A 22,024-nucleotide genomic window follows, 5' to 3' on the forward strand; every position below is an offset into this window, starting at 1 on the left:
GTGCATGAACTTCCACGACTAATTAGAAAATAGACCATTCTGTAGCAGGCTTCTGATAAAGAGGACACGATTTTATTAATATCACAGAGAACCTTTGGATATTTAACGATATCGGGATATATTACAGGATGGACGGTTGTAGAGGGGATCGCTTTTGGCTTGCAGTGGGCGTTTTTAGGATAATATAACGACAGTGGTATCATATTATCAAATAGAAGGTTTGGTACAACAGCATTATGTCATCCTGAATAATTTTGAAAAAAGAAACCTTTTCGATATCTGGCTCGAAGGACCAAAACCGGTTCTTATGTTATGAATTATGAACAACTAAAACGTGTGTTGCTTGAGTGAACTAAGCAATATCAAAACGTTTTGACATTTGGCTTAGGTGTTTTTTGAAAACGAAAACCCAAAGAGTGCAAAGAGTTTTGATTTGGATATGTAAAAAATATTTTATACTTGAACTGCGTCATTTAATATTTCGTGTGGTTCCTTTTTCGGTATTTATAAATTATTTGCTCAAGTAATGTGAAAAATGCAGCACGAAAATTTGAGATGTGTAAATAAAAAACGAGGGCGTATGACACGTTCGAGTCGTTTGACGTTTAGGAATGTCTTACCAAGTTTAAAAGCATAAAAATGTCTCTGATGCGTTTTCTGTCGTTCGATAACGAATGATGATTGAATTAGAGTATTTTGCTATTTAATTCCATAAAACTGTTGATATTTATGCGAAACCATGTCCGACATCAACATGGAAAAGTTTGCAAAAGCAGACTTTGGTCCGGATCGCTACGTGAAGGAATTAGCGAGATCCTGCGTCGGAGGGGAGGAGCTGCAACAGCAAAAGGAGAAGATTCAAGTTCTCGCCGAAGATACCGCAAGCGCTCTGAAGAAAAATGTTTACGAGAATTACATGCAGTTCATCGAGACGGCGACAGAGATATCTCACCTGGAGGCTGAAATGTACAAGCTGTCGCGCCTGCTTAGCGAGCAAAGGTCTGTGCTTACGACGCTCTCTCATGCCTCTGTTTTGGGGCACGATAATACCATTTCCCGGGAGTCTCTGGATACACAGGATTTCGAAGCCGAGAAAGCGGAAGAGCAGAGGAAAAATAAACTCAACACTATCATGGATAAGGTTGAAAGTTGCATGAATTTATTAGACACCCCAGACAGGACTCTGCTTCATGAGGGAGACTTGCTAGAGATCGACGCAGAAGAGAATACCGCTTTACAGAGAATGCATGTTTATTTATTTAATGACTGTCTCATGCTTTCATCTTGGATAACAAACCGCCGAGGGCCAATGAGGTACAAATTCCAAGCAAGTTATCCTATTAGCACTTTGGCCGTAGTTAACGTGCGCGACCTAGGTACTGTGAAACAAGCCTTTAAGGTACTAGCATTCCCTGACACAAGGGTCTTCCAATGTAACAGTTTTGCAATTAAAAAAGACTGGTTGGATAAGTTTGATGTGGCCAAGAAAATGTATATTGAAAATGAGAATTCCAAACTGAAAAAGAAGGATGAAAAGCCTAAGCCAGAGTTAGTAGAGTCCCCTAGTTTATCAGTAGAGGAGTTGCCATCACCACAGATCCCAACTCTACCGGAATGGCTGGCCGATGTCACCGAGGAACTAGATGTACTCATAGTTGAAAGACATTTTCAAAAAACTTACGAATTGATGGTATCTGCTCAGAAATCTTTGAATTCTGATGAATTTAAAACCCACCCCGAGAGAGATGCCATCTTGAAAAAGATTGAACAGAAACAGAAGATTCTAATAGATATATTGCTAAAAGAACTTGATGTGACTCACAACTGGAGTCCACGGGGAGGGCTCCAGTCTTCTCGGTATCCGGTGCTTATCCTCAACAAGTTTAACATGACAAGTCAAGCTTGTGAACTGTTTCTGGCAATCTGCAGCCACACGGTCAAAGTCCACATCAAAGGAGTCCAGTTAGAGGGTACTATCAATACATATGTTAAGCAAGTTGGGGAGGTTTTCTTCTGCTCATTGAGTGATGCCTTAACAGAGTTTACAACTCTATTTCCTAAGAATAAAATTAGTGCTTTTGTAGTGTGGGCAAGTCTGCAACTAAGAATGCTACTCAGTCAGATCATCAAACAGGTGTTCACACCACAATGCCCTTTAGATTCAGTTCTGGAGTGTGTTCAGAGCCTTAGAGATCAATGCCTGCTGTTCTGTGAGTTTGGGCTGGACCTGAGATTTCATCTCAACAGCTCCTTAAGATCACCCACAAACAAAGCTCTCAAAGAGTATAAAGAAAAAATTATAGATTCTATGAAATCAAAACTAGCAGAAGACAAGTGGACCCCAGTTAACATGCACACTAAAGCGGGTGTCCAGAAGTTTTTAACACAGATGGAGAATTTGGGCCTTATATTAGCTAAGTATGTTATAAACGAGACATGGGTTGACCTCTCTAGTAGTACTATATGGTTTGCTCAGTCTGTGATAACTATTCAGAAAGTGGGACTGACTCTTGTTACTAAGGACCTGATGGAGACTTTGGATGATTGCATCTATGCTATTTTTAATGCCAGGCTAGTGCTTGGTGTAGGTAATGATTCAATATACGCTCAAAAGAATTTCAGGTTCATTTTGGATACAGTGATGCCTCTGATGCTCCGATGTTACAAGGAGGAGGTGGGATATGAGAATGACAAGTTGTTGGCACTAGCAAAGAAACACGGTGTCAGTGTGGCACTGCCAAAGAAGTCTAATATCACAAAATACACGAGTAACGAATATTTATGAGAATAGTCAAGGACATGGTGAATGGTGTACGAAATTATTTTTGTTACGCTAAAGCTTTAATACTGTAAAATATAGGTAGTAAGCATGCAGGATTTTTGTATGATTATTTAATGAAACTGATCAAATTATATTATATGCAAGTTAATCAATATGAAATTTTAATAAACAAACGACAAATATATCATGAAGTTTATTTCCTTTTAAGATACAGTTCTATATGAACAAGCAATATAATTATGTATAGGTAAATATACTCATAGGTGTATATCTCATTATAATGATCTAAAATACGAAATTTACTAACAACTTTGGTGTACTTAACATAATCTTAATGTAAATAATAATACATGTTACATGCCATTCTATAATATATGATTCACACTTTACAGCAAATGGCACTAAAGGAATAATTTTATAGCATTTAGACTATACATAGAACAAGTTAAATCAATTTTACACTTGCTATAAGGAATTGTATACTGTAATAATTTGCCATTTTTCCAAAAAGCTTATGGTCTAAAATTAAATATTGTACCAAAAAACAAAAAAAAAAAATTGAAATAATAATTACAGCAAACAAGTGACATCAAGTAGCATTATTATATATCGATTGCAAGTGATCGTTTGGTGGTTAATGTTCAACTTGGTATGGTAGTTAATTTTAAGCCACATATTCACTATAAACATTTTCGTTTATAAACCAGCGGCGGTAGCACGGACGCATTTTCAACGCCTGTCACCGTGCCTGTCAAGTTCTAACAGGTAGGTAAGTGCGATAGTGATAGGCATAGTGACAAGTGATAAAAATGGCACCATGCTGCCACCGCAGCATAAACAATGTTTCGTAATGAATACCATACATTTTCTTTGAAACTTTATTTACCAACACTGTTTCAAAGCAAATTTGTTTATAGTGAATACGTGACATTACGGATGAATGCCACACCACAATCAATCGGGGCTCTACGAATGAATAACAAATTCAATATTTCAGTCCTGTCCCTGCAATTCCATTTCAGTCCTGACAAACAAATCCTAGGATTCTTGGGGAAGGCGCTGCCTAAAATTACTCCACCTCCATAAGTGACTCTATAAACGTGGTACCATTGATCAACTTGGTAGTCAACACAACAAACTCAACATTAGAATCCTCCATCTGGCTAATAGTTCTAAGCGCCGAGATCTCATGGTACGTGCATCCCCCAATGAAGAATACCAGGACCACTCGGGGACTTTCTAGAGAGGATGAAGTCTCGCTTGAGGAAGAGTTGCGGCGCGCACTGCGTGGTTGTAGGGTTTGAAGCTCGTCTATTGTGGCGCCTGGGAGGAGGCCTAGCATGTCCTGGATTCCTGTGAACAAATTCGATGTATTTTTATCAGTGAACCTCATTTTTTTAATACTACGTCGGTGACAACGCCTGCAACTCTACAACTGTTACATGCGCGTTGCCGACCTTAACACTGACACCAACCGGCAGGAACACAACATTATGAGTAGGGTCTAGTGTTATTTGGCTGCGGTTTTCTGTAAGGAATAGGTACTTCCCCAGTTGGGCTCTGCTCTAGATCTGGAATGACATGACATCCGCTGTGCGTTGCCCTACTACACAAAGCGATATGGTATTCAGAGTGCCCATACCTCGCTTTTGGACGTAGTTTAAGGACATACTCGGGTCCAAATTCATCCAACCAATCCAACTACTGAATCAACAAATTTAAACCAAAAATTTTACTCATCCTAAGTAAGCAAATATTGAAATCACTGTTTAAGGAAAACACTGTAAAAAATTAACGTCTTTATTGTAATCCTTCTTGTTTTAGAATCTCTCTTTTCCGGTCTTTTGGCCCGTGAAATTTACATATAGGAATAAGAGGCGTAATATGTACTCCAATTTGAACAAGCGTTAAATTAGGTCATTCATGCTTGTAGGCTAAATTGGTCCGTTGAATTAGTAAAATTAGTCAAATGTAACAGTTATCTACTGGTACCTACACGTCATCCATCCGTAATTGTAGCTGTTTGTTATCGCTCGTGAATATTTCTGTTCGTTTGTTGATAATACTGTCCGAAGTTAATGTATTTATGACGTTTCCGGGCAAAAAGTCCCACTTTGTCGCTTGCCATAGCAAATTTCATTCTTATGGTAAGCGACAAAGTGGGAACTTCCACTAAACTTCGACACATTTCAAGATTACCTATCACTCCTGCTCTTTATGAAATCTAGTCATTACTCTGTTATACATTTTAAACTTAATATTGTACAATTAGGTAATTAGATGAAAAACACGACGCCATGCTCAAAACACGAAGATGTATTTCCAAATATTCCAAAATACCCGCAAACTCTAAAATACGTCGCATTTGCCGTTTCCGGAATTACCGAAGGTACGATACAGTAGCCATCGGATATACAGAAGTGGTCAAAGTACTCAAATTATTTAAACTTGCACTTTAACATCTTGATTAAAGAAGCATTGTTCAGATATTTGTGAAGACTTGTACCGCTCCGATATATCTGATGGCGACTGTACATTAGTTTATTTAAGCTGGTGCTACCACATTAAAACCCTCTTGCCTATCAGACAAGCTCAGAGCAAGCTTACATTCAAAAGCAAGTCGCGTAAGCATATATTTGAATGAAAACGTTCGCGACTATGTTTGCGTGATATCTCACACTAGGTACATAATTATTATATATGTTTAGGTATTTATAAATATTGAATTTTTGATATATGTGTAACTATAGTATCATAAGTAGTCTCGACTTGTGTCTATTACAAGCTTTTATTCAGTTTCACCTGTCCGGTTGTCTGTAATCAAAGTTTGCAAGTTAAATTTGGTCCACTTCCCGGTTTCCGATTGAGCTGAAATTTTGCATGCATATGTAAGTCGGGTTACAATGCAATATTATGGTACCATCGAACTGATCTGTTGATGGAGACAGGAGGTGGCCATAGGAACTCTGGAATAAAACAACGCGACCTAATTGTGTTTGGGGTTTTTAAAATTAGCTCGATGAGTATTAGTCACATGTCTAAAAAAAGTACAGTCAGTGATAAAAGCTTGTAGCAAAATAGTACATTACGATACAAGTGCGAAAAATAGGAAATTCGAAACGAGTGGCGATAAATTAAAACACGACCGAAGGGAGTGTTTTAAATCGACACGAGTTGCGAATTACCTATTCGCACATATATCGTACAACGTTTTACAGTACATATGGCCCTTTAAATGTTCGACACAGTAACGTAATATGCTACTTCTCGCACTAGTGCTATAAAGTAGCCCCATATGTACTGTAAATGACATTTTTGCCAAAAACTTATTTTCATATCAACTCTACAATCCTGCACCAAACTGTTTCTGTTTAGCCCAATGGTTGACTGGTAAAGAATGCCTCAAGGCATTAAGTCTGCCATTTGTACTCTTTCTTTTTGTAAATTTATGCAATAAAGTTTAAATTAATAAATAAGAACATAAAACAAAAAGTAATAGACTTACCAGTCCATCCCTTGTTCTTGGCAATGTGCTCGCTAAGCCGCACGGTCAGAGGTGTATATTTGCTAGACAGGTAGCTCTTGTCCTTGCTGTCCAGCTCTGACTCGTCCATCGTTAGATGTAGGGTCTAAAATATCAATTAATTTTATTTAATAACTTAAAAGAGAATAGTTTACTAGGAGGAACTTGGATAATCTCATCTTTATTAGATTTTGGCTTAAAATTGTTATTTCCGGCGGTATTTCCGGACCGATACGACCTTCAAGAAAAAGCGTACTTCCATCTCAAAGGCCGGCAACGCACTTACAACCCCTCTATGAGCGACGGTAATCGGTTACTATCAGGCAATTCGTCTGCTATTTTGCCTCCCATCATAAACAAAACTCCCAGTGTATCTTGCTTTCACCACTAATAACTGCGGGCGAGAAAAGAGCATAATATTTTAGAGTTCCATACTCAGTCAACTCAGAGAACATTTATAGTTTCGCCATGTCATTCTGTCAGTTTGTCCATCCGCGGCTTAGCAAACGGACCGTTAGTGCTAGTTTAAATTATATCAGTAAGTAATGGAAGATAATCGAGATACGAATTCGTGCCTTACGGAACAATAGTCCAGTTCAATTCAAACTGACTGAGCTACCCAACCACACTCTACCCCTAGCGGTAGAGTAGGCTCCTTAAAGGTTACAGAGATCAAGTTCTCTTACCTATAGTATTAAACTTTTCGGTCTGAACTTCAGGTACATACCTTCCTCAACACTGCGTACAGCCTCGCTCCCGACTGTGGCTTCAGCAGCCTACACTTCTCCAAGTTGCCGAGAGTGAGCTACGCCATGAGACCATGTACTTGGACCAGCTCTCTTTTATAGTGTTCCTGTATTTTTGGGTTCATACCTTCCTCAACACTGCATACTGCCTCGCTCCCGACTGCGGCATCAGCAGCCTACACTTCTCCAAGTTGCAGAGAGTGAGCCACACCATGAGAACATGTACTTGGACCAGCTCTCTTTTATAGTGTTCCTGTATTTTTGGGTTCATACCTTCCTCAACACTGCATACTGCCTCGCTCCCGACTGTGGCTTTAGCAGCCCACACTTCTCCAAGTTGCAGAGAGTGAGCCACGCCATGAGACCATATACTTGGACCAGCTCTCTTTTATAATATTCCAGTACTTTTGGCTTCAGGCCGGAGCCGGTCACACATTGGAGGCAGATCAGGCGAAGGACCTGAATGGAACAACTAAAGGCTTTTAAAAACCTCTTTGTAAAAACTTGCTGTATAGCCAATTTGTTACGAAACTATTGGATCGGTTATGTTGAAATTTGGTACACATATTTATGTAAGTCGTTGAGAAAAAAGGCGCACATAGCAAGAATTTGAGAGGTAAATTAGAGGACAAAAAAATAATTTTCATACTATATTGTGTGAGTGTGACAAATGTATAAAATGAAAGGGCTCGTAGTGACAATTTCGAATATATTATTTTTTGTGTAGGTTAGACCAATGTTTTGATAGGATTGGTACATAGGATGGTGAAAGCGAAATTAAGTATGTATGTAGATACCTTAGTGAGAGGTGCGTTCTGAGCGATGAGATCTTCAATGAAGGGACACGCTTTTTCGTTCTCAATGCAGTTCAGGAAGTCTTCCTCGCACCGTATCGTGTCTTGAAACTCGAATGAGTCTGTTGTCTGTAAGTCAAATATTAGATACATAATGAACTTCTTATTTATATTTGACCAATTTGGATATAAGTACTTTCTTATGCGTGCTTGTTGTATAAAACCTTGAGCCGGTTTTCACACATAATTTGGTTACCAGTGCGATGCGGGTATAATAAGCACGCGTAGCGCTGTCTCGCTCGCATACCGGAACGGCGTGCGGAAACCATGAAAACATACGTAAACGTTCGAAAGGTTAAGGTTAGGTAAGGTTAAGGTTAAGGTTTCCTTATTTTTGATGGAACATAAGACTGGTCTTCAGAAAGGAACGCAATAAAAATTAAATTCCTACATATATCAATAAAAAACCGGCCAAGTGCGAGTCGGACTCGCACAGGAAGGGTTCCGTACCATTATCTATAAAACGGTCACCCATCCAAGTACTGACCCCGCCCGACGTTGCTTAACTTTGGTGATTGGATGAGAACCTCGAGATTGGAAAGAAATATTTATTTTATTCTGTTTTTAGTACTTATTTGTTGTTATAGCAGCAACAGAAATACATAATCTGTAGAAATTTCAACTGGCTAACTATCACGGTTCATGAGATACAGCCTGGTGACAGAGGGACGGACGGACGGACAGCGGAGTCTCAGTAATAGGGTCCCGTTTGACCCTTTGGGTACGGAACCGTAAAAAATAGTTTTCGGAGTAAACATAGGCTGTTGTGCCTGAAAATAGTGTGGCACGGACCGTAAAATTTTTGTAAACGCTTCATTTGCGTTCTAAGTGTAAGGCTCGAAGCGGAGCGTTCGGCGGGCGTGCAGCGTGGCGTCGGGCTCACAAGTGACGTGAGCAGCGTGCGCTGCGGCCGCTCCTATACATCTGCATGCCCGCCGCGCGCCCCGCCCCGCTGCACGCCCAACTCGAGCGTCCACTCAGGCCTCACACTTAGGCTATTATGCGGTAAATTGCTCACCTCCTTGATACACTCAGCGATGGCCGTGTGGGTGAACACCGACTGCTTGGTGGCCAGCATCTGAGGCAGGCGGTTGACGAAATGTTTGATTTCCTGGACTGACTTCTCGTGATGGCGGTGCCGTTCGTCTAGCTCGTTTTTGATTATGCGCGCTTTCTTCGATATTGCTGCTCCGACCTGTGTATTTAAATCATTACATAGTTGTTCTTTATAATAAGGTTGATAGTTGTATGTAGGGATTTTTCTTAAGAGATAGACGTGTGCACTGTTTGAAGATTTATTTGCGACTGGATTTTGACACATACATGCATACATTAATACGTTCACCCACACATGCTAAAAACGCATCTAACATACCGTCCACCAAAAGGGCATCGACCTTTTTTTAAGCTACATAGGTATAGATATAACTCATCTACAAAATTGTACATAGTATTTTACTATAACAAATTGTATGATTAACTACATAAATGCATGCAATTGCATTGACAAACTATAGCACTATGTATAGTAAGGAAAGCAAGTATGAGAGAGTATTACATAACAACAGGTCAGCAAGTTAGGTCAAATTCAATTACTAAAAGTTATAGAAATATTTAAGTATTTAGTTAGTTAGTTACAAAAACAAAGTAGAAGATTTGAAACATAGTTACGTGCAAAATTAATTTAATTTAGAGCATTAGGTAAATTATGATTCTGTATCAACAGGCAATTTAACACAATTTAGTAATAGTTATTTTTATGATTGAATCACCACTTTTACTTCAGTATACTCGTAGGTACATGGGTTAAGTTATCAGCGCCGGCGTGTTTATCCATTATGCGTCCAAGTCCAAGCTGCCGTTTCCCAGGAGTATACCATTTCTAGGTGTATAGCCTTGGTGGTCATGAATATGAAAATTGCTATGTAGGCCTTACATGTTTTAGCACCTCGACCTTTAGACACAAAACATTGATAAAGACCGGCAAAATCAACACCGCTATTCAAAAAAGGTTTAGCAGGTGTTACTCTTTGTTTAGGAAAATCTCCCATCAGCTGATCTGTAGTAATAGCGTTATGTCTTGCACATTTGAGGCATTTTCTGAGGTAAGTTGTTAGTAATCCCTTAACTCTTAGGATCCAGTACTTCGTCCTTATATAATTCAGTGTCAGCTGGTATCGCCCATGTAATGTTCTTCGGTAAGCGGCGTGCATGATGAGATTTATGAGGTATGTCAGGTGACAATTCCCTATAATTATAGGATGATTTCGTGCTTCATCTAACTCAGAATGGCACAATCTACCGCCCACCCTGAGGATATCGTTAGCGCCAAGGTAAGGATTTAAAGTTCTTAGTTTGCTCTTAATGTTCACTCTTTTCCTTGTTTTTAAGCTGTCTATATTTTCATTAAAATGTTCTGTTTGCACAGCTTTTATACATATTAATAGTGCCTTCTCTAATTCTTGTGTTGTTATGATCTTTTCCGTGTTTGTGTTTTTCTCTTTCAGGTACGTCAAGAATCTTCTGGCGTAAGCGATAGACTTCAGTAAATCAGGTAAAGTATCATATTTTTCAAACTTCTCAGGTAACATTTTACAGACTTCTGTATTTTTATTTCTATTTAGGTTAATCTTTTTCATTTCCAGGTCTGTCTCTTCTATGATTGGATGTTCTAACCTTTTATTTTTATGTTTCAGCCACTGCGTTCCATGCCACCAGCAGCGGTCGCAGATCTTCAATTCACTCAATGGCTTGCTTCTGGGTGAAATGTTAGCAGGGTTATCCGTAGTTCGAACGTGGTACCATTGGTTTGGAAGAGTCTCTTGTATAGTCACAACTTTATTTCTTACCAACACCATTGTAGATTCTGTCCACGCGTACATCGTACTGGTAAGTTCAAATTCTTTAAGGAAGTCAGTGCTATTGGAAGCCCATTTTTGGAGTGCTAATCCTTCCTTCCTCCAAATCTCAGTGATCTGCTTAGCAACATCTATACCCTTTTGCGCGGTGTCTGACCCGGTCATCAGGTCGTCCATTAAAAAATCTTCCCTTGTGGTTTTTGATGCAAGCGGGTACTCCTTGCCTTCATCTTCTGGTACTTGATGGAGTGTCTTGATAGCAAGATTAGGCGCAGAAGTAGTACCAAAAGTGACACAAAGCAGTCGATATTGCTTATCAGGATCGCTTGTCTTTGTTGTTTCCTTTTCTTCCTTAATCACAGCGTGATAGGGTATATATACTTCCTCATTGTTAACTTCTTCTTCAGGAACTTCTTTAATGTGGTTTAGATTCATGTATTCTTCTATAGCTTTAACATACTCATTTTCTAGATTTGGATCCCTTTTGAATATTTTTTCTTGTTGTTTCAGTTTCAGCATGGCGATGTCTCTTGTTTGTCCTTTTGGAGATAGTGGTTCTTCTTTTTTGAATGGTAACGTTACTATGTATCTTCCTTCTTCGTTTCTTGTATGCGTTTCCTTGTAAATCATTTCACACCTTGCTTCTTCTCTCGTGTGACTCTTCTTTGTATCTGTGGTATCTATCTCCCAAAATGCCTTTAACATGTCGTCCACGTCGACCTGATGATGCATCACAACTATGTTTTCTTGTAAAGTGTCTGCTGTGCCTTCTACGTCTCCGAATATTATCCAACCTAGGCTAGTTTCTTGGGCGCATGGAGTGCCAGGTGGACCTTTTTTAACCTTGCCTTCTAGTATTTGTGCATACACTTTTACACCAAGTAACATGTCTACTCGCCCTGGCTGGTGGAACTTAGGATCAGCCAGAGTGAGTCCTTGTATGTGTGACCAGGCTTGTGGGTCATACTTTATCTTCCTTGATGGTAGTTGTGATGTGAGCTTTGAGGGCATTATATAAGCTTTGACATCTAGCTGGAAACTGTCATCTTGATTTGATAATACTTGAACTTGTGTTACGCTGTTGATCTTCACCTGGAGGTCGCCGACACCGGTAACAACTCCTCTCACAGGTGACCTCTTGACTCGCAGCGCTTGTGTTGCGCGTTCGCTTAAAAAGCTTGATTCTGACCCTGGATCAATTAAACAACGAAGGGGAGTCACGTGACCTTCGTCGTCCCTTATGGATATCATTGCCGTTGCTAACAGGCCTTTGGATTTCTTGCAGGCAAAGTTACACGAAATTTCCACCACTTCTACTTCTTCATCATTCTGCGGGTCTTCTTCGTGGTATGTAAGCTGACTGTGGTGAGCTTGAGTCTTCACTGACTCCTCATTCTGCGCTTGGTGTATCATGGTGTGATGCCTCTTTTTGCATATACGACATGAAAGGGAAAGACGACATCGTGATGCAGAATGTCCAGGCAGGAGGCAGTTGAAACATAATTTAGTTTTCTTCACATAATCAATTCTCTCCACAGGTGACATTTTCGTGAACTGTTGACAGTGACATAAAGTGTGTTCATCCCTACATAAAACACAGCTCTTCGATGTTGTTGATACGTGGTAAGACTTTTCCTTAATTGTTTTTGCTTCTTTAGGTATGGTAGCAGTGACAGGGTTAACCAGTTCTAGCGTGCGAAACTTCGACTCGAGATACTTTTTTAATTCAGTCCACTTGGGTAACTGGTCAGCATTCAAACTGTAGGCGTGTTCCTCCCAACCCTTATGAGTTTCGTTGTCGAGTCGATTCACCACCAGGTATATTATGAACGGATCCCACTCGTTTATATTCACTTGAAGATTTTGTAAATCATTCAAACATTGCGTGGTAGTATCCAGTAGATGTTTTATTTGACTAGCTGTTTGCGTAGTACCTTTCCTTTGATTAAACAATCTCTTCAAAAGGGAGTTCACAATTAACCTCTTATTACCATACCTTTGCTTTAAAGTCTCCCAGGCTAACTCATAATTTTGTTCTGTAATCGTAACATGCTTCAATAATGCAGCGGCTTCACCGGCGATACTTGACTTTAAATAGTGCAGTTTCTGAACCTTACTAAGACTCGTGTTGTTATGTACTAACGACGTAAACAAATCATGAAACGTCGGCCACTCTTCATAGTTATTAGAAAACACAGGTAAAACAATTGCAGGTAACTTCACATGTTGTTGTACAGCTTCAAACATCGTGATATCCAGCGAACTTGTTCCATGAACATATGTGGGAGCGGCAGCAGCGAGCGCGTCCTTGATATCACCTTGTAAACATAGGTATAACTCCTCCACGACATAATATTCTTCCTTGAGAAAATACTGCATCTCGCCGCGCTCCTGCATCGTAGTATTCTGTACCAGCTGTTTATGCGCCGATGTAAACGTTTTCCAATAAGAGTCGATGCACTGTGCTCGAGATTCTAAGTAGCCTTTAGTTAAACGTTGTTTGGGACATTTCTTCAAATTAGTTTCAGTTTTCTTCAATAATACCGCTGTATCCTCCAAAACACGAATTAACTGTTCGTTAGTACTCATATTGCAGTATTTACTTGTTCATTCACGTAAACAACACGATAACACAACTTATTTAACTTCACTTTATTTTATTTGTCATAATTTCCTTATAGTTCGCAACTGCAGATAGTAAGTAGGCTCAGGAATGCGGTCCGCTATTGTTGTCGCCGGCCGACTGGACTTCGCTTATCTGGTTCCTCCTCCGGTTCGATGTCGACCAAATGTTCTTTGTAATAAGGTTGATAGTTGTATGTAGGGATTTTTCTTAAGAGATAGACGTGTGCACTGTTTGAAGATTTATTTGCGACTGGATTTTGACACATACATGCATACATTAATACGTTCACCCACACATGCTAAAAACGCATCTAACAATAGTTAACATTGTATTGCAGAAGGTATACAAAAATATAAAAAATAATTCAAAAGCGGTTTTACTGTACGGGAGCCATAAGTTGGTCTGTAAATTTTTAACAACAAAACCCACTGACTGAAAATATTTTTTTATGGCGAATCCTATACAACAACAATGGCATTAGAATGGTTATATCCATAGGATTATATATCATTTGTTTAAAATGGATATGACATGGATTATGTCCGGCTTACAACACATGGCTGGCCTAAGGCTGCGTTTCCATCAGAGATGTGCTAGAAAGCGTAGCGAGGAATGCGTTTGTTAAAAACCATTAGAAAATTGCCGATTAGAGCTGCGCTGAGCGAGGAAGTGATTCTATTGGTTCTTAACAAGCTACACATCCTCGAATATCTCTGTTGGAAATGCAGCCTGAATATTGGTGCCGTTCCATGGAATAGGCGGAATAGATAATAGATGGGAGTGCTGTGAATGGGTTGAAGAATATTTGAACCCTAAACCCAAATGGGGATTTAACGATGAAAAGAGAAGAGATTTACAGTCCCGTAATCCGGAAAATAATAATAATAATAATAAAATAATAATTCAGCCTAAATGTACGTCCAACTGCTGGGCACAGGCCTCCTCTTATGTTCGAAAGGGCTATAGTCCCCACGCTGGCCCAATGCGGGTTGGGGATTTTACATACACCTTTGAATTTCTTCGCGGATCCGGAAAAATCCTTCCAAAATGACACCTTTTCTGTTCCGAATATATAAAACAAAATTCGGTTTTGCGAGAGATTTACAAGCTCTTCAGAAGAAATTCTACGGATCGCCGTTAACGAATCCGCAAAGGAATATTAAACATCTACTTGGCACTATAGGGACCGTGCGCGTTGGAGGGTTTGCCATCTTGTGGCCTGAATCGGAACCATAAACATGTACATTTACACGTCACGTGTTTTCTTGTGCATAGTAGGTTCTGCCATCTTGTGGGCTACATCGGAACAATAAACATCACATTTACGCCTCGCGCCAAAAATCTGACAGCTCCTGTGCTGCCTCCTACAGTTCGTGCACGCTCCCTATATTTATATGATAATAAGGTTTACAATTCACTAACCGCAATAAAACTACAGTCCCGTAGCTCAGCAAACAGTTCCTCCCCCGAATTGAGAATGATGCGTTTTTTCTCTCCCGCCTTAATTTCGGTGGTACTCGCCTCCTCGGAGCTCATGAACTTGTGCGCGGGGAATGTCGCCGTTGAACCTTTGATGCCAAATAGCTCGTCTATAAACAAAATAATGTTGAATTATGACCAGCATTCCTTAAGGCTCGTCCTCCCGCAAAATACCGTAACACTGAGTTACTCTGAACCATTTTCATATTAAACATGACACTTTCTGAGCAGAAAAAAATATATAATACCTAATCTACAAGATATGAGATATGATATGGTTTTTCTGAAAATCTATTATAATTTAAATAAATGAAGAAAAAAATTCTTGAAGTCACCCCTATTTCTTTTAGTAGTATCCTTATTACTACTGCAACTTTTATCGAAAATATAGAAAACTTTACAATCTTTCTCACATAACACTATAAAATGATTTCGTTTTCTCTCTTTTTGCAAATTCATAAAACTGTGTTTCAATACCTAAAATATAAGCCTTACCTAACTTAATCCCGCCTAGGTTCCTACGATTACCCCGCTCTCGTCCGTATAGTCAGTGCGGGGCAGGTCGTGTTGCTAGACTGACCTGTCCTGCGTGGCGCGCGCGAACAAGTGAAATTCTATTGCCAATGCATGCAATGCTGCGCGCTCGATCTTTTGCAACGGGTGGTGCGGTGAGATGTATAAGTTCTGCCCAAACGCGCGAGGTCGTTGACGTCGGGTGCAACCTTAAATTCAGCGCAAAAAAGCTCGGCGAGCGCCCGAGGCATGGCGGACATGCATACGCTTGCCTAATCAATCAATGAATTTGACGACCGGTCTGGCCTAGTGGGTAGTGACCCTGCCTACGAAGCTGATGGTCCCGGGTTCAAATCCTGGTAAGGGCATGTATTCGTGTGATGAGCATGGATGTTTGTTCCTGAGTCATGGGTGTTTTCTATGTATTTAAGTATTTATAAATATTTATATATTATATATATCGTTGTCTAAGTACCCTCAACACAAGCCTTATTGAGCTTACTGTGGGACTTAGTCAATTTGTGTAATAATGTCCTATGATATTTATTATTATTATTATAATTCGTTTATTTCAGGTTCTTAAAAGCCACAGTTACATGACAGAAAAAAAACTTATTTTAAAAACAGTCAAAATTATTATTTTGTTATCATCCAAATAATTTAAAATTTAAAATACTAAATAATAATACAAAATAAATTACAAAATAAAACTCGCATGTAGCCTAATAATTAACCCTTTATAAGGATGTCACATATTATGCAAAATTGAACCTTGAAATAGAGTTCAAAATCGGGTGGGAAATATATTCCCACTGCCATATAAAGGCTAAGTCTAAGTTATTGTTGTACCAAATAGTAGTGTGCACGGGCGGTCCGCATCCCAGGTTGTACAATGAGTTTCTTAGTGTTATCAGGCATGCCTAGATTGTACAAGGTTACCTATAAGTCCCTCGTACGTAAGCTGCGTGGTCATGACGCTAGTGAAGTCCACGGCGCGGTCCAGGAGCAGCAGCTGGTCTATACAAGACGTAGTGGCTCCCTTTGTAGCGTCTTGCTCTTCCTTGTTCAGCCGACAAAGTAGGTCCCATACCTAGGGAAAAAAATCCATAAAATTGTTTTATTCCTTTCTTAAGGATTGGATGAATAAACTTGGGAAAATTAGAAAAAGGAGTAGAATCTTGGAAAAATAGAAAAAAAATGAAAACAATGAATTGTGTCTTGTTATCATGCTCATCACTGTGAAATATAATTGTAGTAACAAAAAAACAGCAAAATCACGTAAGTTGCCTATGGGAGCCCCACTTAAATATTTATTTTATTCTATTTTTAGTATTTGTTGTTTTAGTAGCAACAGAAATACATCATCTGTGAAAATTTACTGTTTAGCTATCATAGTTAGTTTAGATACAGCCTGGTGACAGACAGACAGACGGACAGTGGCCACATGATCAGAGACAAAAGAGAAAAATGACATCACACACAGTGGACAAAACATGAGATGGGAAGACGAGTTCAGGCAGGTAGCTGGAGCCTTGTGGAGAAGACAGGCTCTAGACAGAGACACATGGAGAAATATGGGAAAGGCCAAGGGCATCCAGACAAAACGTCTGCGGAGAAAGGGTAGCAGTAAGCAGTAAGTTAGTAATAGTATAGTCTTAAGTAGGTACCTATACCTAAAAATATACGTACTTGTTTAGCAGCAACTCCTTTTCCAAACACGCGCGGTATGATGCCGTACAAATGTTGTATCGTGCGCAGCGCGAGCGCAGATTGGTACGCACAAGTCGGGTCGCCTTCCAGATAGTTCTCCCTACAAGAGAAATTCCATTACTACAAGTTAGGTGTTAGCACAGAAAAGTTTTTGGTATAAAGCTATACTTGTAACTTTATCCTCGCAAGGCCCACCATACGACATATTGCTATTTTAATTTGAACCTTATTGTATAGTGCATTGGAATGAATTTCGTTTGAGAAAGCAATGAGCTTAAAGACAATGCTACTTTATTTGGTTTATGAACGGTTCTAATTCGATTGAAGTCAAAATTACAGATAAAGACAAACAATTACTAGCTAATTGAGGGTTGTACAGTCAAGTGTAAAAATATGGGTGTACACATCTTACTCAAAAATATGTCCCATAGCATCTTATTTCAGTGTAATAAGAGCGTAGTACCATATTTATGAGAAGATTATTTCGATACATATTTTTGCACTTGACTGTAGTGCATTTATGCAAAACCATTAAGATCTTAAATTTTAAGTAGTTGCTCAAGAAATGTGTCTCTGGTTGTAAATACATTAGATTTTCCTATGACGTTTAAAATTTTATAGCCAAATATACACAATAGCAGTGGGGGGGAACTAGATCTTTCAAGCGTTATTGGCTCCATTCAGCTCAGCATTGCTACAAGCAATTATTAGGGTTGGCAAAACTTGACATTCCTTTGCGTGCACAACCATTACAACCAATAGATAAGATAATGACTTGAAAATTTACAACCCTAAATAGCAGAAAGGGATATTGCCACGCATTAGAAAGGGACAACATGATTTGTCCGTGAATCAGTGTCAAACTTTGGTTTTGTAGGAAGTTTCCTTTCTGTATGGTAATACTATTATTTAATTTGTGACAATAACTAGTAAATTCACCTAAAATCATTCTGCAGCTCCAAAGACATGACATCACTGTCAAACGGGAAGATGTCACATTTGAACTCCTGTATGGTGAGGCTGGCCAGGACTCCTCTGTTTGCAAGGTGCTTCTCGCAGAGCTCACTCCTCCGTGGCACAAAGAACAGGTGGAACTCTACTGGGTGGGTTTGCTTGGATCTGTAATTGTTGAGACATTAAGTTTGGATATAAAGATTTGTGTTCAGAAACTATCAACATTTACATATTATAAGAATTATTGTAAATTGTGTTCCATATAGGTACAAAGCAAATGGCATGCAAAATTATCAACATTGATTATAAGAAATATATGGTTTCTGTGTTTACATTGTCAAAATTTTTGATTTAATACAAAAAAATTTTTGTAGTGTAACAAATGTTTTAGAAACTAAAAAAATGTGTGAGTTTCATGGATCACTTGGTTGGAATGAAGTTCCACTATCCACGTCACATATGAGGAAATCATTTTCATGTTCGTGTTCATGGAACACTCAGTTGGAACGGAGTTAAGAAAGGGTTGTGACAGAAAACACTTTTTTTTGTCTAGCCCCCAGCCACTCTGTACTGTGCAATAAAGAACTTTATCCCAAGAAAACAATAAATTGTGGTTTTACACAGCTTTTTGGAGATCCATACATAAAAATAAATAAAATATGTAGTAATGTGTTGCTAAAGTTTAAGGTAAAGTCTAAAACATAGACCTGAGATTAGGCATAATCTTTATAGTATATCTTGTGATAGTAAACTTACCGGAGTGAATTAATATAATCAGCAACCAAGTCCATCAATGCTAGCTTAGCTCTAGCAATGAAAACTATGTGTTTTACAGAAATAGTGGGCAGGCTTCCTGGCTTCAACAAAAACATATCAGCCACTTCATGTTCCTTGAGCAACGAATACTGTGCTACGAGACCTACTGGACCCGCTAGCCACTCATCCCAAATAGTTATCTGAAAAAGACAAATACTTAAATTGTAAATATTTAATTTAAATTGGTTAAATAATAAGTTTTTTTTAACATCCAAAACGAAACGGATATAACAGAGTTAAATAACTAACTTATAACTTAAAACCCCAATGGCATGGTGCCATAGATGCTGGCAGCGTTTCCTCCCAAATTTAAATTATACTTTTTTTATTCGTCCTTCTGGGCAGGCTAAGACTGTAGGCCTCGTCTTCGGTCAGATTAAATTTTACAGGTAATATTTCTAAAATATACTTTTTGACTTGATTATTACTTACTTTTGGACCCTCACACATCTGAAGAAGGTTTAATAAATCCTTTCTCATGGTCTCTTGGACTAGTGCTACGTTTAATCTGCCCCCCGATAGATGGGAACTCATTTTAGTATCCTTCATGTCGCTTATGAAAACAAGGAAATACTGTAAGGATTTTATTAAACCACGTCAACGCTCAACTGTTAAGTAGCTTGCTAACTATTGCAGCGAGTGTTTACTTTCGTATATTATATTTGTGACGATCCACGGTAAAAGGTACCTTATGGCGGTTGGCGCTTACGTTGCATAGCATGGCATTAGTATTGGAGCGTCGTAAATAACAGCGTAAGCGCCAACCGCCATAAGGTACCTTTTACCGTGGATCGTCACATTTTATCATGTTAATTAGACACAGCATGATAAGTTACATTATTATTGTGAAAAATATAGCGATTTTTTTGTTTATTTCAATCTGAAGTAATCTCAATTTCGATGACACATGAAACTTCATAGCGGCTGTCAGTTATGGGCTGTCATGTGTTATGTCACTAATGTCATCGTATCAAAAATCAATAACTGAACGCTATTTATGGAGTGCACAGTGTGCGTGATTTGCGTAGTGTGCGCTGTGAGTGTTAATCAATATTAAAACTAAATAAGTTTGGAATATTTCACATTTTTACACTCCTTTGGATATTAAGTTCATTTAAATAAATGTAATCGAAAGATAATTGGTAACGTTTTATGTAGGAATATTGAAACGCAATACTTTTTTAATAAAGCGATCTACAAGAAGGTGGCGATCTACCGATGCAACAATTTCACTGCAATTTATCATCACGATCTGTCACCCGTTACGCCTTGCACCAAAAAGGGTAGAACGGAAACAGATGCAATGGACTGAGCGGACCAGAGTAGAATGGTGATGGATGCATTTCCGCCAAGAAAGAGAAAGAGCCTGTCTGCCAGCGGACTTTACGGAGCGAGCGAGGTGGGAAATGAGAGCGGAGTTCGTTCAAAAGTAGCGTGAGACGTTATGACAGAGCGGATCCATTTTTACTCGCTCAGTCCGCTCCGCTAACTCGCTAGCTATGGTAGTGCTCGTATGGCAATTAGTGTCGCTAGTCGAGCGGAGTCCGCATGGAATCCGGAAACAGTTTGAACCCATTAAGTCCGTTCCGCTCGCTCTTATTCACTCCGTACGTACGGAGCCCGTTCCGCTCGCAGTGGAAGGCGGGTATTAAGGTCGGACTCATTCTTTGGTCTGACCAATCTGAAATATCGGTGGCATCTGTAGAACCCATAAAAATTATATATCTCTGGTTTTCGACTTGTCAATGTCAGTTATGTTTGAAATGCGTGAGATGCATGTAAAGTGTGAAACATATGTGAAACTTTAGCCGAGTAGTTTATTACACAAACAAACAGCGTGCTCCATCAAATGCTGATTTTTCTACCCTTTTAGGTAGGTACTTACTTATAGGTTGCTCTATGTCTAGTACTTATAGCTAATTATTAAGTAACAATTCCTTAAGTGTCTCCAAAATATTATTATCCTACCTATTTATCATTTTGCCAAGGATAACATACCTAATCATTAAGTTTTATTTATTAGTATACTGAGCGAAAAGTAAGTACTTTGTTTTATAAATATCTCTAATTCATTTATACTTGTGCAGATGACCAAATACGTGCAAGTGTTTGTACTTGTACCCAGTACTTTGTAATTATTTGGTTCATTAACAAGAATTACAAGTCCTCCCCAATTGAAGAATATTCTTGGTAAAAACTAGTAGGTAGCGGTACATATTGTAATGCATTCTATGGTATTAACTTAGTCTAATTCAAACCCCAATTACGAAACCCCAGTTTGTATAAAGACTATTTCTATACATTAATTACAATAAAAGCGAGTATGACTTTGCTGAAACTTGTCAGTTTTACACGTTTTACGACTTTACTAGTTTAACGCGTATCAGCTGAAGCCGTAGCTGGCTAGCCTGTATAGTGTATATGTATAAAGGGGAGGTACCCACAAGGATGATACCACGGTTAGGCAGTCAAGCCCTTATCACTTGCGTGGAACCACCGGCTGCGCGCGGCGCGGCATCGATTTTTCCACAAAACAAGCCATTTGTAACCACCCGCGGCTTGAAAAACACGTCACCGGAACATCAGTAGCTCCCGACAGTGTTTAGAAAACGTAAACATAGAGAGTAATGTGAATATCTGGGGAAAAATATGCAATACTACTCATGGGCTGAAAATGAAAATGGCAAACCAAAATAAAGGTGAGTTCTCAATATATTTTCTTAATTTCTGTACAATTTAACTAGATACTATTTAATTTAACAAAAACGTTGCCTATCTAGAACATGTAATAAAATTGTTTAATGATAGCCATCTTTTTTCAGAATGTTTTATAATTAAAGTATTTGTAAGTATAAAAGTTAACTTCGCGTTGACATTGTCATGATAAGTGGGTGCGTGGGCGAAAATCGACCATGTGATGTTTCAGTCGTGTTTTTATGGCATTGAGCGATAACAAACGCCTGATGGAAACTTCATTGTATGTAATGGGGTTTATACCTTGATTCGTTGACGGTAGTTTACACTGTGTCGTTTAACGGCCAGTTAAAAAGTAATTTGATGAAATCTAATCCATTACGCGCGTAAAATCAATTGAAAAAGTTAAAACGTTTACTTCGTACTTTTTTATTTTCGGTGGTTTATATCGACGGAAATACAGATCGTA

The 22,024-nt window shown here is 38.9% G+C and overlaps 3 protein-coding genes across 4 annotated transcripts in view; 2 read left to right on the plus strand and 1 right to left on the minus strand.

The window, feature by feature from the left end:
* The first annotated feature begins 608 nt into the window (after positions 1-608).
* LOC133528797 (exocyst complex component 8) lies at positions 609-2,966 on the plus strand. Its single transcript, XM_061866265.1, has one exon. The coding sequence runs from the start codon at positions 740-742 to the stop codon at positions 2,783-2,785; it is 2,046 nt and encodes a 681-aa protein (XP_061722249.1). The 5' UTR covers positions 609-739; the 3' UTR covers positions 2,786-2,966.
* Positions 2,960-22,024, minus strand: part of LOC133528798 (vacuolar protein sorting-associated protein 33A) — a 54,494-nt gene continuing 35,429 nt past the window's right edge. The window contains exons 1-11 of one of the 2 annotated variants that reach the window (XM_061866266.1): positions 19,294-19,519; positions 18,802-19,001; positions 18,031-18,210; positions 17,071-17,191; positions 16,321-16,471; positions 14,812-14,978; positions 8,924-9,100; positions 7,849-7,974; positions 7,325-7,510; positions 6,288-6,411; positions 2,960-4,135 (exon numbers count right to left, since the gene is read on the minus strand). In XM_061866266.1, the coding sequence (XP_061722250.1) occupies positions 3,852-4,135; positions 6,288-6,411; positions 7,325-7,510; positions 7,849-7,974; positions 8,924-9,100; positions 14,812-14,978; positions 16,321-16,471; positions 17,071-17,191; positions 18,031-18,210; positions 18,802-19,001; positions 19,294-19,410 (1,833 nt within the window). In that variant the 5' untranslated portion in view covers positions 19,411-19,519 and the 3' untranslated portion in view covers positions 2,960-3,851. Of the gene's footprint in view, positions 4,136-6,287; positions 6,412-7,324; positions 7,511-7,848; positions 7,975-8,923; positions 9,101-14,811; positions 14,979-16,320; positions 16,472-17,070; positions 17,192-18,030; positions 18,211-18,801; positions 19,002-19,293; positions 19,520-22,024 lie in introns of those variants that run through there. The other variant, XM_061866267.1, reaches the window with a different exon arrangement.
* The window catches only part of LOC133528796 (small G protein signaling modulator 2-like), a 172,187-nt gene continuing 171,343 nt past the window's right edge, over positions 21,181-22,024 (plus strand). The window contains exon 1 of the mRNA XM_061866263.1: positions 21,181-21,560. Coding sequence (XP_061722247.1) covers positions 21,536-21,560 — 25 coding nt within the window. The 5' untranslated portion in view covers positions 21,181-21,535. The remainder of the gene's footprint in view (positions 21,561-22,024) is intronic.

Source organism: Cydia pomonella, chromosome 20, assembly GCF_033807575.1.
Source record: "Cydia pomonella isolate Wapato2018A chromosome 20, ilCydPomo1, whole genome shotgun sequence".
NCBI lineage: Eukaryota > Metazoa > Arthropoda > Insecta > Lepidoptera > Tortricidae > Cydia > Cydia pomonella.